Genomic DNA, 13,513 nt, shown 5'->3' with positions numbered 1-13,513 from the left:
CATACATGTGATCATAGCAATAATCGGGCACATGTGATCAATAATTCAAATCTCCACATAATTGTATAACGGATGATTATCCATGCTCCACACAGTTATAAACTTGAAAATTACACATAAGTTATTCAGAAAACAATCAAAAAACAATTTTCATGTAAAGAACAATCATCGGTTGGGCTTGATTTAAAAAGTTCTCAAAGGTTCTCGCAAAAAAAAGGGTTCTCAAAATAACTTTACCCTATAGTGAATATATATATATATATAACATATGGCATTCCCATACGAGAGATATCTAGATCGATCCCGTATAAAGTAAACTTCTAATAATGCGATAGGTACATACCCTCATACGTATCAAGATGCATTCTGGATATTACCTACCATTCTATTCTATTCATTTTTCACCTTATAGCAGTCTTAGATAGTCGGTTAATGATGAAATATAGCCTTGAGCATCCTGATTATCTCCTGTAGATACAATATAAATACACATATATTAAGAACATATGGCTATTAAAAGATTCTTTAGCATCTCGTTTAAAGGATTTCATTTCATATAGCTTATAATGTTCAAGCTATCTATATGACCTTTGCATTTAACAATAAACTATTTAATATACTTTCAGTGTTTCTAACACCAATAATTATCAAATTGCTTATATATATATATATATATCAAACTCTTATTAACTTTCAATCTATTACAGTACGAAATTTCAATGTCGAAACAATTAATATATAATTCTGAAATCACGTATTAACAAAACTAAGTTTCTATGGAAAAAAAAGGGGTTTATCTCATGAATCCTAATTTATAATCTATTATAAAGCAAATTTTCCTTACATTTTCAACATTGAACTTGAAATTTTCAATAGTAATTTTTAAGTACTTTCCCAAAATGTCCCTGCTATCTATTCTATATTTATCTAAAATAACTATAATACCCTTTCTCTTTCCTCCATAAATCATTTATTCATCCGATTCATTCAAAATCGTTTATCTCAAAAACCGTACATCGATAAATTATAAAAATTGTATGGGTGTTCTTAAAATTTCATGCTCTTTCATTAGAGATGTCATTCGATATACTTTCGATAAATTTTTAAATCCGAGGGCAGAGCCCGTACGGCTAAGGCATTTGACTATCATACTCTATGACATATCAACTCCTATAAACTATCATACTCTATGACCTAGGTATCACCCCACCATCTGACCGCCGCAACACGCGAGTACTTACGCTCGTAATCTATAAAGGAAGAGACTTCACCTCATCAAATCTTGAACTAAGAATCGATTATTACTAGATAACACCTTAAGGTCACTTAAGATCACATCGCGGGCTTCAAATTTATTTTTATTTGCTTTTCTTTTCACATATATGACACACACGACACCTTATTTTTCACACACTCCTGATACGTGTAATATGAGAGATTAAACTCAGCCATATACTTATCTTCTAAATGTAATGAAATTGCTTTCAAGACCATTAGCTTTCAATACGGTCACAATTAGTCCATGATAAATGTAATAGTTACACTTATGTACTGACTTGTTGTAACTTTGACAGTCTCCTCACGAATAGTAGCTGCAACCTCCAAATCATGTATCTTTTGCCTCAAATCTTGGACAATGTCGGATGATTCGACTGTGTAACAAACCTGGCCTCAGCTTTCAAGTCATCAACAGTAGCTAACAAAGATTGCACCTCCAGACTCTTGGATCTTAAATCAACATACATCCTGGTAGCACGCCTCACAATAGCAGTATCAAGATAAGCATGAAATTGGCGATCCTTTTGGAAGACACGAAGGAAAGTCTCATTGTACATCTTATCTATCTTTTCCACATATTCAGCACTCACACCCTCACCATCCGGCCAATTAAAGATCTCTTGATCATGGGCACCTGTAGTCAGCAAAAAGTATAAACACATGCTTCTATACAATAGTACTGAAAACTGAATCTTAAGGATGTATGAATAAAAAAAAAGAATCGTACCTGTCTTTGGAACAAAAGGCTTCCAAAACTCAGCAGACTTGACATCATCCCCAATTTTCCTTTTCCGTAAACGACCTAATATTAGGGGGAACACTAGAGCTAGGGGTATCTTTCTTCTTCATCTTCTTGTCAGTAGCGGAGACCTCAGCAACTTCAACTTCAGACATAGCAACATTTAGGATAGTGGGATTCGCAACACTTGATACCTCAGGAGCCTCGTTATGAACACCAAAGGAACCGACATTCTGAGAAGTAGTATCAGCAATGCCACTCCCATGTCCCCCAAGACAAGGTACCAAAGTCACTTCTTTTACCCCTTTCTTCACAAACGTTCTGAAAGTCATATCTACAAAAGGGAAAAATCAAACACCACAATCAAAAATTAAGGCCAAAACACCACAAAAATAATAAAAAATCCCTCAGCATAAATATCAACTGCACCACCAGGCAGGACACAAATCACTTTGGCTTTATACAAAACAACATCAGGGTACGATACAACTTTAATTAGATTCAAACGAATATCTAGACACAACTGACCAACGACACCATCAGCAAAGGGATTTTCAAATTCCGTATGAATACACAACAACTTTTTATCACACAAAGCATCATAAGCAGTGGGGATCAATGAGGATTTCATAAACACAAAATCACTCTTCCAGTGACGAATATCTAAACCACCCTTTCGAAAACAACTTCCCTTGGAGCGATTCCCTAATGTAACCCAGTCACCAGCAGAACATATTTGACAAAAATACCTAAATAAATCCAGCGACGGCTCGCCACCATATGCCCTATACATCACCTCAAACGCAACCTTTTTTGATAAACCAAGAGGGTTATATTTGAAATATGGATCCTAAAGTGATTCAGGACACTAAGAAGAAAGGGTGTGAATGGATATCTAACGTTACCCTATGTCATCTATTCACATAGAAACCAACATACCCCTCTGGTTGTAACGATGGTCTCACCGTCAGTCGGAATCTTAAAAGAATCTATTTTTCCAGGAACATAGGTATTGACAAAATCATCCAACTTGGATCGAATGACAATTTATTCGGTGGTTTCTAAACCTCTTTTTGCCATTAAGAACGATAAAAAGAAACAACAAAAAGCAAAAGAAGAAAAGAAAAATATCAGAAGAAGACAAGAACGTACCTAGTGATTTTGACCGGAAGCAGATGAAGAAAACCCTAAGAAACAGAGAGTGAGATATTTTTTGATCGGAAGTCAAAAAGAAAAAAGGGAAAAAGACAATTTATATATGCGGCTGCATGGAGTTCTCAACCGTCAATCAAAGACCTCGAGATACGCGTTCATCTACCCCTTAATTAAACTTCAAATCACAATTAAATTAGGCGGTTCAAAATATTTACAAAATACACCCTCGACAAAAAGGAAGTGAGCAGGAGTAGTCCAAGGCAATGCTATTTAGCAAAAACCTTGGACTTGGAGGCTTGATGATATACCCTCCCAACAGTATGCAGGTTCTGTCGCACAAAGGAACAGTAACACGCTACGATACGAAGTCCTCTCCGTAACGAAGGCCTCTCCGGCACGAAGGATCCCGCAGAAGGTGAATAGATAAGAGTTACCTCCCTGAAAAACCGGGATTTGCTCTTATCATAAGAGGCCGGTAATTATGGAAACGATACTCCTGGCGTAAGACTTAGAAAAACCCTAAAGAGGCTTAGCTTATTCTCCAAGATCAAACCTCCCTATAAAAGGAGAACCTAAACACCTTTTAAGGCATTATACACTTTCTCGATCACACATAGAGATCACAATCTCACATACTCGTTCGATTGACGTAAAGAGGCTAGAAAGCTACCTTTGGGGAACCGCCAGCGAACGACCCAAAAACACCTATCATCCCATCTTCAACCTAACCCCGGTTCGGTGAACACCTCATGTGTACTGGTAGAGTGTTTATGCCTACATGTGAATGTGCAAATGTTTCTGAACAATGAAACTTGCAGAATTTGAGTAAAAAGTTGATATATGCTTCTGTAAGCATAAAATACAGTTATAACTGGCATAAAATAAGTTTTAAGATCTGTATTATTTTCCTTTTACAACTTTACATTTGTCCATCTGCCACGTTGCCTGTCCTAAAGTTCTATACAACTCAAAGTATCAGGTAAGTGTAAATGCGTGCGAGCCAAGTAGATTGGCAAAAGAAATTGAACTCGGTTACAATTTTAGAAGTTCAATAACAGTTCCTATCATATGCACAATTGTGTGGCCAGTTGCTTCCGTCTTAAATTACAAAAATGTATCCCGGATCAAGCGAGCCATAACTCGGGAAGATAACCGACTTAGCACTTCAGGAAGCACTTTAGCTGATAAACCGGGCATTATGGGGATAAGTTCTTGGATGACACGAGTCACATCTAAACCCTGTAAACAAAAGTAAGGTACTTTATTGACCAGTAAAGAAAATTTGTAGTAGTGATCACAGTAAAGCAATGTCTTCATATTAGTACCTGATCTGGTGATCTAGGTCTTGAATCTTGAGAAGTTAAAAATCCAACAATCTTTTGAACATTGTTTAATATAACTTTGTCTTCCTCAGTTATGTAAGGAATTAAACCCATGGGCCTTATGGTTCCAAAGGTAGGAACCATGCTAAAAACTGGTGTTGGGTTTAGGATTCCCAATACTGCCATTACTTGGACCAACTGTTCTCTAGTAACAGCGTCAATGGCTTTCACAATCTGTTGACATAAAATTAATACATTAGCACAATTTCAAATTCTTGGTTGACGACTATTTGATGGAATATTGCACGCTTTTAATATGAAGACCAAACCAAATTCAAGGATTAGCTATGTACAAACTGTTGGAATATGATCACGTAAAATGAACGTATGTCCGAAAAGTATTTAAGCCTACGGGGTCACACGTTCAACACGAATGTAAATATAATTGATTAATATATTAAATGTAATTTATTAATTAATTAGATCACGAAAAACTAACGATCGTCCGTTAAAAGGGTTAATACTTAACGAAGGAGAGTTGTGATTAGGAAACAATTAGGAAACCCTCTAGAATCCTCTAGGGGGGGCCGGCCAAATTGGAAGGTTTTAAAACCCTAAACTTGGTCATCAAGTTTCCTACTCCTATATAAGGAGGGCTAATCTAATTGTTTTCAACACACAAATCTTAAGGTTTTCTAAAACCCTAAAAATCTCTCCTTCTCTCCTCTCTCTTGGCTTCGGCAGTTTCTACCAAAAACAAAGGGTTTCGGGTTTTGGTTAGTTCGAATTAAAGGGGTGTTAACAAAGGTTGTTCGGATCGTGATCAAGTACTAGCATACCTACATTCTAACGTTGTGTGTGCGATCGTAGAGAGGTTTATTTTAAACCTTTTCCATAAAGTTTCTTGCTTTATTCTCTTCAATCTAAGGTACACGTTTTCTATCTTGGTTAATTAAATTAACTACATAGAATTAATATTCCGCTGCGTGCTTTGTGATTTGATAATAGTTATATAACCCATCAGTGGTCCGATATGACAATTCACTTATAATGGGTTGATTCGGGTTATGTTTTGTTTCTAATGGGTAATAAGGCTAAGAAATATAAGTTTAAAAGGAAATAAGCCAACTGGCATAAACGAGTCATAAGTTGACTGAGTTTACATACATACATATGACTATCTAAATCAATTTACTCAATCAGACTCGCTACCGTTTATATACTTTATATCATTACGCGTGACACGTCACCTACATATAAAATTACATGTTTTAGACCAAAGTGTTACGGATCAACCAACTGTGCTCCTAATCATCTAGACTTGCACAAAATAATCTTGTTGACCAAATCAAATTAGCCAATCCACCTGATGCCCATTTGGTTATTTATACTATACAAGATAAAGTGGCCAAACAGAGAAAAAAGATAAAGAGACTATGTTGGTTACCTCGTCCAAGAGAAATTCTCGAAAGAAATTCCCTTTGTCAGACAGCAGAAACGCCAAAGCTGCTCTTGTTTGAACTGGCGATTCTTGAGATCCACCCGACTGGAACATTGGTAAGTTAAAGTTTGTCTGACTTTGTATAATACCAAGTCCAGCCATATCACCATTCATATCTTCCCCGCCACCACTTTTGGCTGCTGTTATGAAACTCTCAAAAGCTTGCATCACATCTATAAATCTTTCAGCATCAAATACTCCAGATTTTCCATATACGGTGTAACGCAAAGCACTCCTTAAACGTGGAGATTCATCAGTAAGTAGTCTCTGAAGTCAGACAACAACAAAATGGAAATTTTAAGTTTAGCTAAATATGGAGCTGATTCAGTAAGAGAGTACCAGAATCTCATACCATTTATTTTCTATTGTATTCAGTATCTGGTTATCTATGCATAATATTAGATCAAAACTTATCACGACTTATTCTATTATAAATATTTCATAAAGTAGCTAAAGATGAAGCATGCCTTAAACATTATACCTGCGCAATATATGGATATGCTTCATCCACAATGGCAAATTCTGGATCTCCTACTAAAGCTATCCCCTCAAGAACTCCTATTGCTCTAATGATAAGAGCAAAATAAGGAGGGATGCGAAATGGATAGTCAAATGTTATTTGAGCCAAATCAGCTGCCAACTCCTGGAAGTTGATATTTTTTGCGCCCCCACCTTCAAGGGCCTGGTCAAATACTTTGGCTAACACAGGTAATATCGGACCCAGATTTACACCCTCTGGAATGAAACCAAGTTTCACAAAATCTTTGACAATTGCATCATAATCTCTATGAATAAGATGAGCAATAGCTTCAATCATCCCATACTTTTGGTCATCCGTCAACTTCGTTACCAAACCTGTCACCAAAATGATTATTCCAGCAATTAGCATTAATAACAAATGAAAGGAAATCAGGTAAAACAACTCAAAACAGATGCTATTGTTATTACCAAAATCAAGAATAGCAAGCTTCCCATCTGGAGTGCGAATCATATTTCCAGGATGTGGATCAGCATGGAAGAAACCTGTATCCAGTAACTACATTCAAAAACGGAATTTGTCAGAAAGCGTTACCAAATATAGTATTGTAATAAAATAATTCATGTTTTCTTATTTGAACCTGTATTTAAATTTCAAATCATTAATATATACACCCAAATATTCCATTTATTTGCAATAGTTTACCTGCTTTAGGTAGCATATAACACCGACATTAACCAGCTCCCCAACATCATTTTCAGTACTTTGCGAAAGCTTTTCGCCATCAACCCATTGTGTAGTAAGAACTTTCCTTGATGTGTATTTCGTGTAGGTTTTGGGTATGACGACCTGAAACAGCAGAATATATTACAATATGTTGAAGAAAACTGGAGTAGCAAATTGTGTGAAGGCACAAAAAGATATCTGTATTTGATTACAGAACAGAAATTACCTGTGGTAGGTCCTTCTTCATCATCTCTGCAAAATATGTTCCATTTTCACCCTCGTTAACATAGTCAAGTTCCTCAAAGAAACGAGCAGCCCATTCATCAACCAAACCAACAACATCCAGAGAGATCTAAATATGAAAGGAAGAAACATCATAAACCATACTGTCTTTCCTCCAATGAAAGGACCACCGGTTCCTCATGATGAAATATATAATATAATATGGAAGTACATTTTTAACAACGTGACTAATATTACCTGAGGAAAGCGTCGAAGAGCCAATCCCAAGTTCCTTATGATGAACAAATCAACGGTTACCGTTTCAAGCACAAAAGGCCGCTGTACCTTAACAGCAACCAAATCCCCATTTTCCTTCAGTCGACCCTTGTAAACTTGCCCAAGTGAAGCTGCAATATATTCAGGTCCATGGTAAATGTAAGGTGACTTTCATTAGCAACATAAAGTCAGACGCCATATACATTTACAGATCACATTATTCCTTGAGAAGAAGTACAATCCTACTTACATATGTGCGTAAAAATGAAGGGGACAAAAACAGTATTCACCCTACAGAGAAGTGTGCCGTAATGGTCTGTGAATATTAATATTTCAAAGAGAAGAAAAAGAATCTGAAGGAGTAGGAGGTAAGGAAGTCACCTGCAGCTATAGGGGACGTCGTGAGTTCCGAATAGATATTGTACCATGGTTGTCCAAGTTCCTCTTCTATAAATGCCATGGCAATGTCATCCGGATATGATGGAACCTTGGGCAATCAGAAAACACAAGTGAAATTGAGGGATTTCAAGTAATTCTACAGCATGAAGATATACTACTATTATCGCTTTATAATAAGAGAGTTTCAGCGTTCTTTTGTCAATGTGCATTCACCGAATACTCAGATGCTAAGTCTGGTCTAACCTTATCACAAAGCTTTTGCAGCTCAGTCATTGCAGCAGGTGACAATATATCTGGTCGAATGCTTAATGCTTGCCCGAGTTTTATATATGCCGGACCCAAAGAGGTTACGATTTCCCTCAACTCAATTGCTCGAGCGACTTCATTCTAAGGAACATAACAATTTTGTATCAATATAAGTTTTGAGTGGGCATAAATCTCATATGTAAACAAGCACAGTCAAGCTACTAATGAAAGTGGTCTTTGGATCATTATTTTTATTCCCTTCCTCAACATATAAATTTACTTTCCTATAGATAGTGGGATAACAACATACTGGCACAAGGCTTTAGGAGTTTTTTTTGGTATAATAGGGTAGAAGATACCCCTGGTTAGCTTGTATTACACCTAAAACAATAGAGTTCAGGCGATATGATAGACGTACTATATCGACTTTACACAACAATTACATTTGTGCTACCACCTAAACCAAAAACAACTATAGACATAGCATGCCACAACCAGGCAAAAACATCTAGACACTATGCATGAACTACAAAGACATCTAGAGCCAAAATAAGACTTCTATCTATTGATCAGCCACGTTTAGGAGTTTCTTACTATACTGTCAGGACTCAGGAATAGGAACGAAAAAATTGTCATGAGGTTGATAAAGGTTCGGAGTTTACAAACCAACCACAGAACACACTTATCCAAATGAACAAATATACCTCCATGAGTTTAGTAAAATAAGTTACCTTAACCTCTAAACATTTTATACTTCTACAGATATCAAAATGCCAAAATACACGGGAAGAAAACACAAATGATCACTTACCTCTTTAACCTTTTTGTTTATCACATCCCAAGCAAGGCGTGATAAAAACCCTCCTGCCACAGACGTCAGCTGCATTATACGAGTGGCAACAGCCTTTGGCCTTTTACCCCAATATGCAGAAATGCTAGCAGGATCATACACCATTGGCAACAATTCGCTACTTTCATCAGTCTGACAAAGTACAAACCCAAATTTCATATAAAATACAGATCCATACACACTCATTGACACACCTAAAAGGCTAATGTCATAGAATAAATGTACACATAAGTTGGTGATCGATTTTGGGACGTATACTCAAATACTCAATAATGTCCGAAACTGGTAAATATATACATTTCTGAAACAGGCTAATTTGGTAATTTGATCTGATAACCATGGTTCATCATAATAGAATTGGTCTATCTGCTAAATAACGAAACAAGCACAGATTTAAAAACAAAAGTTATAATAACTAGGTTGGAATATTATAAAGTGTAATCAGAAAAACGTCTAACCAATCTAAGTGTGTTATTTGTGGACCATAGTCCTGGATTGTGAGTAATACCTCTACAAGGCGAAGTTGAACATCGTCAGCAGCAAACTGAGAGTCACTTAAATTTTGACCCCTAAGGCCCTTCATAAGTGATGCCAACTGCTCATTCTCCTCCATTTGAGCCCTAACTCTTTTTATCTCTTGCGAAACTGTCTCCATTCTCTGGATACACGCATAAATAAAAAATATATCCATTAATCAAAACCTAAAACCACTTTTTCAGATACCCAATGCAAAAATTCCTTAAAAAATATCATGAACCATAGTAAATGTAGACACATCATTTCTATCATTACCATATTTAATCAGAAAGAACGACACTGCCCATATCATAGTTAGAGGATGAGGAGATCATTACAAAAGATTAAAGCTGCAATCAACCTCAGGCTGTAATAATTAACGGGACAAGTGCCCAAAAATGTTTGAAACTTGTCAAATTATATGTATCCGCAACTCTAACAATATTTATTGTATATATCAAACTTTGAACTACCCCAAATAGTAAAAAAATCGGGCGTGACAATTGCCAAGGAAGGCAAGGATAGACCTAGATTTCACCCCAATAAACAAGAACCTCTACCAAATGGACTAACCCCACATTGGCTGAACTTTTGATATTGTATGCCACAATCTCGAATGTTTGTATGTATGTATAAAAACTCTCAATTTTTGTTATTCTATGTAATGTGACCCTGTAAACAACCGTTGTTTGTTTGATACCATCATAACTTATAACCAAAAAAAAAACACTTGTTACCATATAGATACATACACTGTATATGAATTATAGAAATATAGAGAGGTATTGAAAATTGGATACATACCGTGCCATTAATGGGAGATCCATTGACAGTACTTCTAGACGACCGAGGTTCAGTCGCCTTGGGTTTCGGCTCGGTTGCGACAGCACGAGTTACTCGATTCCGGCGTTTGATCATGACAGTGCTCGGAAGCAAACGACCAACGGAATTGAATCGTGTGTAATCACTTGAGCGAGAAAGAGAATTGATTGTATGACAAGTGAGCTGAGATGTTGTTTCCATGATTTAGAAATATTTGATAACGGAATTGGAAACAAGATGAATGAAACAAGTGTTTTTGGTGAATGGGAGATATATGTATATGTGGGATTGTGGTGTGTGTAAGTGGGAGGGATGTGTGTGTGGGTTGACCACTAGTTGAATACTGGTGGATCAAACAATATGTGCCAGGGGAATTGTTTGTGGGTTTCGTGATTGTTGTACACGTGGTGAAAAGATGAGCAAGAAAATATTACTACTCCGTATTTCTTTTTCTCTCTTTGCCGGGTTCCGCCTTACCTAGCGTTTTTGTTTAATTGCAAGGTTGATATTTAATACTAATCAATCTGAGTTTAACTCGGAAGTAAAACTTTAAGCTGTTAAATATATATAAAAATGTACGTAGTTTGCATAGTCGATACATTATAACTTGATATTGTGCTCACATCGTTGTATTTGCAAAAAGTATAATTAACATTATAACCTTGTATATAAACTCAGAAGATAAATATCAATGAGTGAGTAAAAATGCATTAAAACATAAATACATACATAAATCTCACATGAGGAATATAATAGCTTAACACTAAAACACCTCCAAAATGATAACCAGAATACAGAACACCTCCAAAATGATAACGAAGATGTAGACTCATAAGCCGGTTCACAAAAAAAGTTAGAAGGTTGACATTTACCCTATATTGCATTAATAATTACTCGTATATTACAATAGCAAGCACATAATCCATTACTTGAACTCTAACTTTATACTCGTTTGTACAGAGACAAGCACACTCAGAGGAATTTTAAGCTGTGAAATGACATCTTCAAACAGAGGTCATTTAGTTGTAATGAAGCTTCTAAAACCTTTCCAACTCTCTTTTAGTACATGATACAGTTTTTACAGGCTATTATAATTTGTTTATATACATTTGCCAAACCTATTCAAAAGGTCCCAGTGAGCCTCTTTAGCACATTTCACCACTGAAGCATCTTCATCTTCACATCTCACAATCCAATCAGGTGTTTGGCTTCAAGAACAGCCTCAAACTCCTTGATCAATTCTGGTGGGGATCGCTGATCGATCTCAGCACCTAGCATCCCAATACGGACTTTAACACCATTGATATCATTCTAAAATGGCAAAAGAAGGTTGCAAGAGGGCAACAACTTGTACATCAACATCCTTTCCTAGCTCTACGACGACCTTGGCACCCCAGCAAAAAGCTGCAACCCAAATTTGGATATACCTTTACCTTTGAGAGCCTGGATATACGGCTTCACAAATCCAACCGCTTGCTCCGGTGCATAATTATTTAGCCAATCTTGTATATTACTTTCAAGAGTCAAGGGGTCACCAAGCAAGAGGTCGGGAACAACTACATAATATCCATCGTATGAAACTTTCTCTGCAAGTTTCCTCGACTTTGGAGCACCATATCCGTTAACAACTACGTATTTACACTCTTTCTAATTAACAAAGAACGATGTAACCCGTTTTAAATAAACATTTTTATTTCTTACCCAACCTGTCTGACTTGCCCAGCTTGATACCTCTATTGAAAGCTATCAACTACCTGAAGGCTAGTTTTACGGTTCCAGATGGAAGGCATTTTGTTCAGAGGATTTCAACAATCATGATAGACCGAAAGAATCTAAGAAACTGGAATTCTGCTCATGTCGTTTAAAACTCCAAACCTGAAACAATATCACGTACATATAGTTGAGGGTTAGAAGATTATGATCATTAGCTCGGGAAACAAAAAAGTGTGCATACCTTTATATCACCTTATATTCGGCACTCATCAGTCGGGAATTTTGCAAATTACAAGCAACACCAACCACCTCTCTAATATGAGCAGAGCTTTTTTCCTGAAACATCAACATAGGATCCTTGGCTCAAGCCTAATTGAAGATTAAACTTTTCAATTTTAGCAGTTTGTGAAGTTCCCTTCTAGCTAATAATCTTGTCCTTAATCTAAAACCATCGTGTGGTTTCAAAGTGCTTATAAATTTATAAACACTATTTACCGAAAATACTGATTACTGCACACTCACAGGCAATGTACCTGATCGCATGCAGTATAGTTAAAAACTGGTAAGCCGAGATCGTTCGCAAGGACTTAAACAAGCATTTGTAAAACATTAAATGTATCAAGTAAAAATGGGGGGTTTTTGTGGCCGAGTTGCCACGTTGCAAATAGTTAGTTTGAAAAGTCAGTAATCCTAAAGGATTAATCGAAAGAGAAGTTTGTTGTTGAAAACAATAATTTAAAAGTCACCCATCTTGATTTCGCTCAACAGAATGTTAGGATTGCACATTTGATGAAGTTCAAATTCAATTTAATGATTAAATGACCGAGACTCAAATTAATTGTCAACCCCGTACCCGTCAAGTAAACAACTTATTCGACTCTCTTGTATAAACTAGTTTCATTATTAAGACCGGTACCCCGAGACGCCTTTTTTATAACTTCTCTAGTTAAACAATTGTTTTGGTCATTTCAGATAACAATTTTGCCTATCGGTTGTACCCAACCGTCAACCCGTTAATTCTTATCAAATACTGATTTCCCTCTACCGTACCCGTCATAGAACCAATTGCTTCTAACTAAGCAATCAAAATAACTTATACCCAAATCCTAGTCGTCACTAAGCAATGAGCACAAATTATCCGCAATCAATAATCGAATAGCAAATAATTAATAGATTGAGATTTCGACAAAACGTTAAATCAAATCACTTGAATTAATAAATATTGTGCAATCTTTACATAATGTCTCACTCCATCAAGATGGATGAAAAG

General features: G+C 36.3%; 1 protein-coding gene and 1 pseudogene across 1 annotated transcript; both read right to left on the bottom strand.

The window, feature by feature from the left end:
• Positions 1–4,044: 4,044 nt before the first annotated feature.
• Positions 4,045–10,869, bottom strand: LOC122603519 (uncharacterized protein sll0005). Its single transcript, XM_043776243.1, has 13 exons — positions 10,513–10,869; positions 9,701–9,850; positions 9,154–9,324; positions 8,340–8,483; positions 8,079–8,184; positions 7,680–7,828; positions 7,426–7,551; positions 7,179–7,322; positions 6,944–7,031; positions 6,477–6,850; positions 5,942–6,262; positions 4,498–4,728; positions 4,045–4,411 (listed from the first exon to the last, which is right to left on the bottom strand). The coding sequence occupies exons 1-13, from the start codon at positions 10,729–10,731 to the stop codon at positions 4,277–4,279; spliced, it is 2,358 nt and encodes a 785-aa protein (XP_043632178.1). The 5' UTR covers positions 10,732–10,869; the 3' UTR covers positions 4,045–4,276.
• Positions 10,870–11,629: 760 nt separating this feature from the next.
• On the bottom strand, positions 11,630–12,320 carry LOC122604322 (annotated as a pseudogene).
• Between the last annotated feature and the right edge of the window lie 1,193 nt (positions 12,321–13,513).

The sequence above is a fragment of the Erigeron canadensis genome, chromosome 6, assembly GCF_010389155.1.
Source record: "Erigeron canadensis isolate Cc75 chromosome 6, C_canadensis_v1, whole genome shotgun sequence".
Taxonomy (NCBI): Eukaryota; Viridiplantae; Streptophyta; class Magnoliopsida; order Asterales; family Asteraceae; genus Erigeron; species Erigeron canadensis.
Note: the sequence above shows the minus strand (reverse complement) of the source record. Positions and strands in the feature narration are given on the sequence as shown.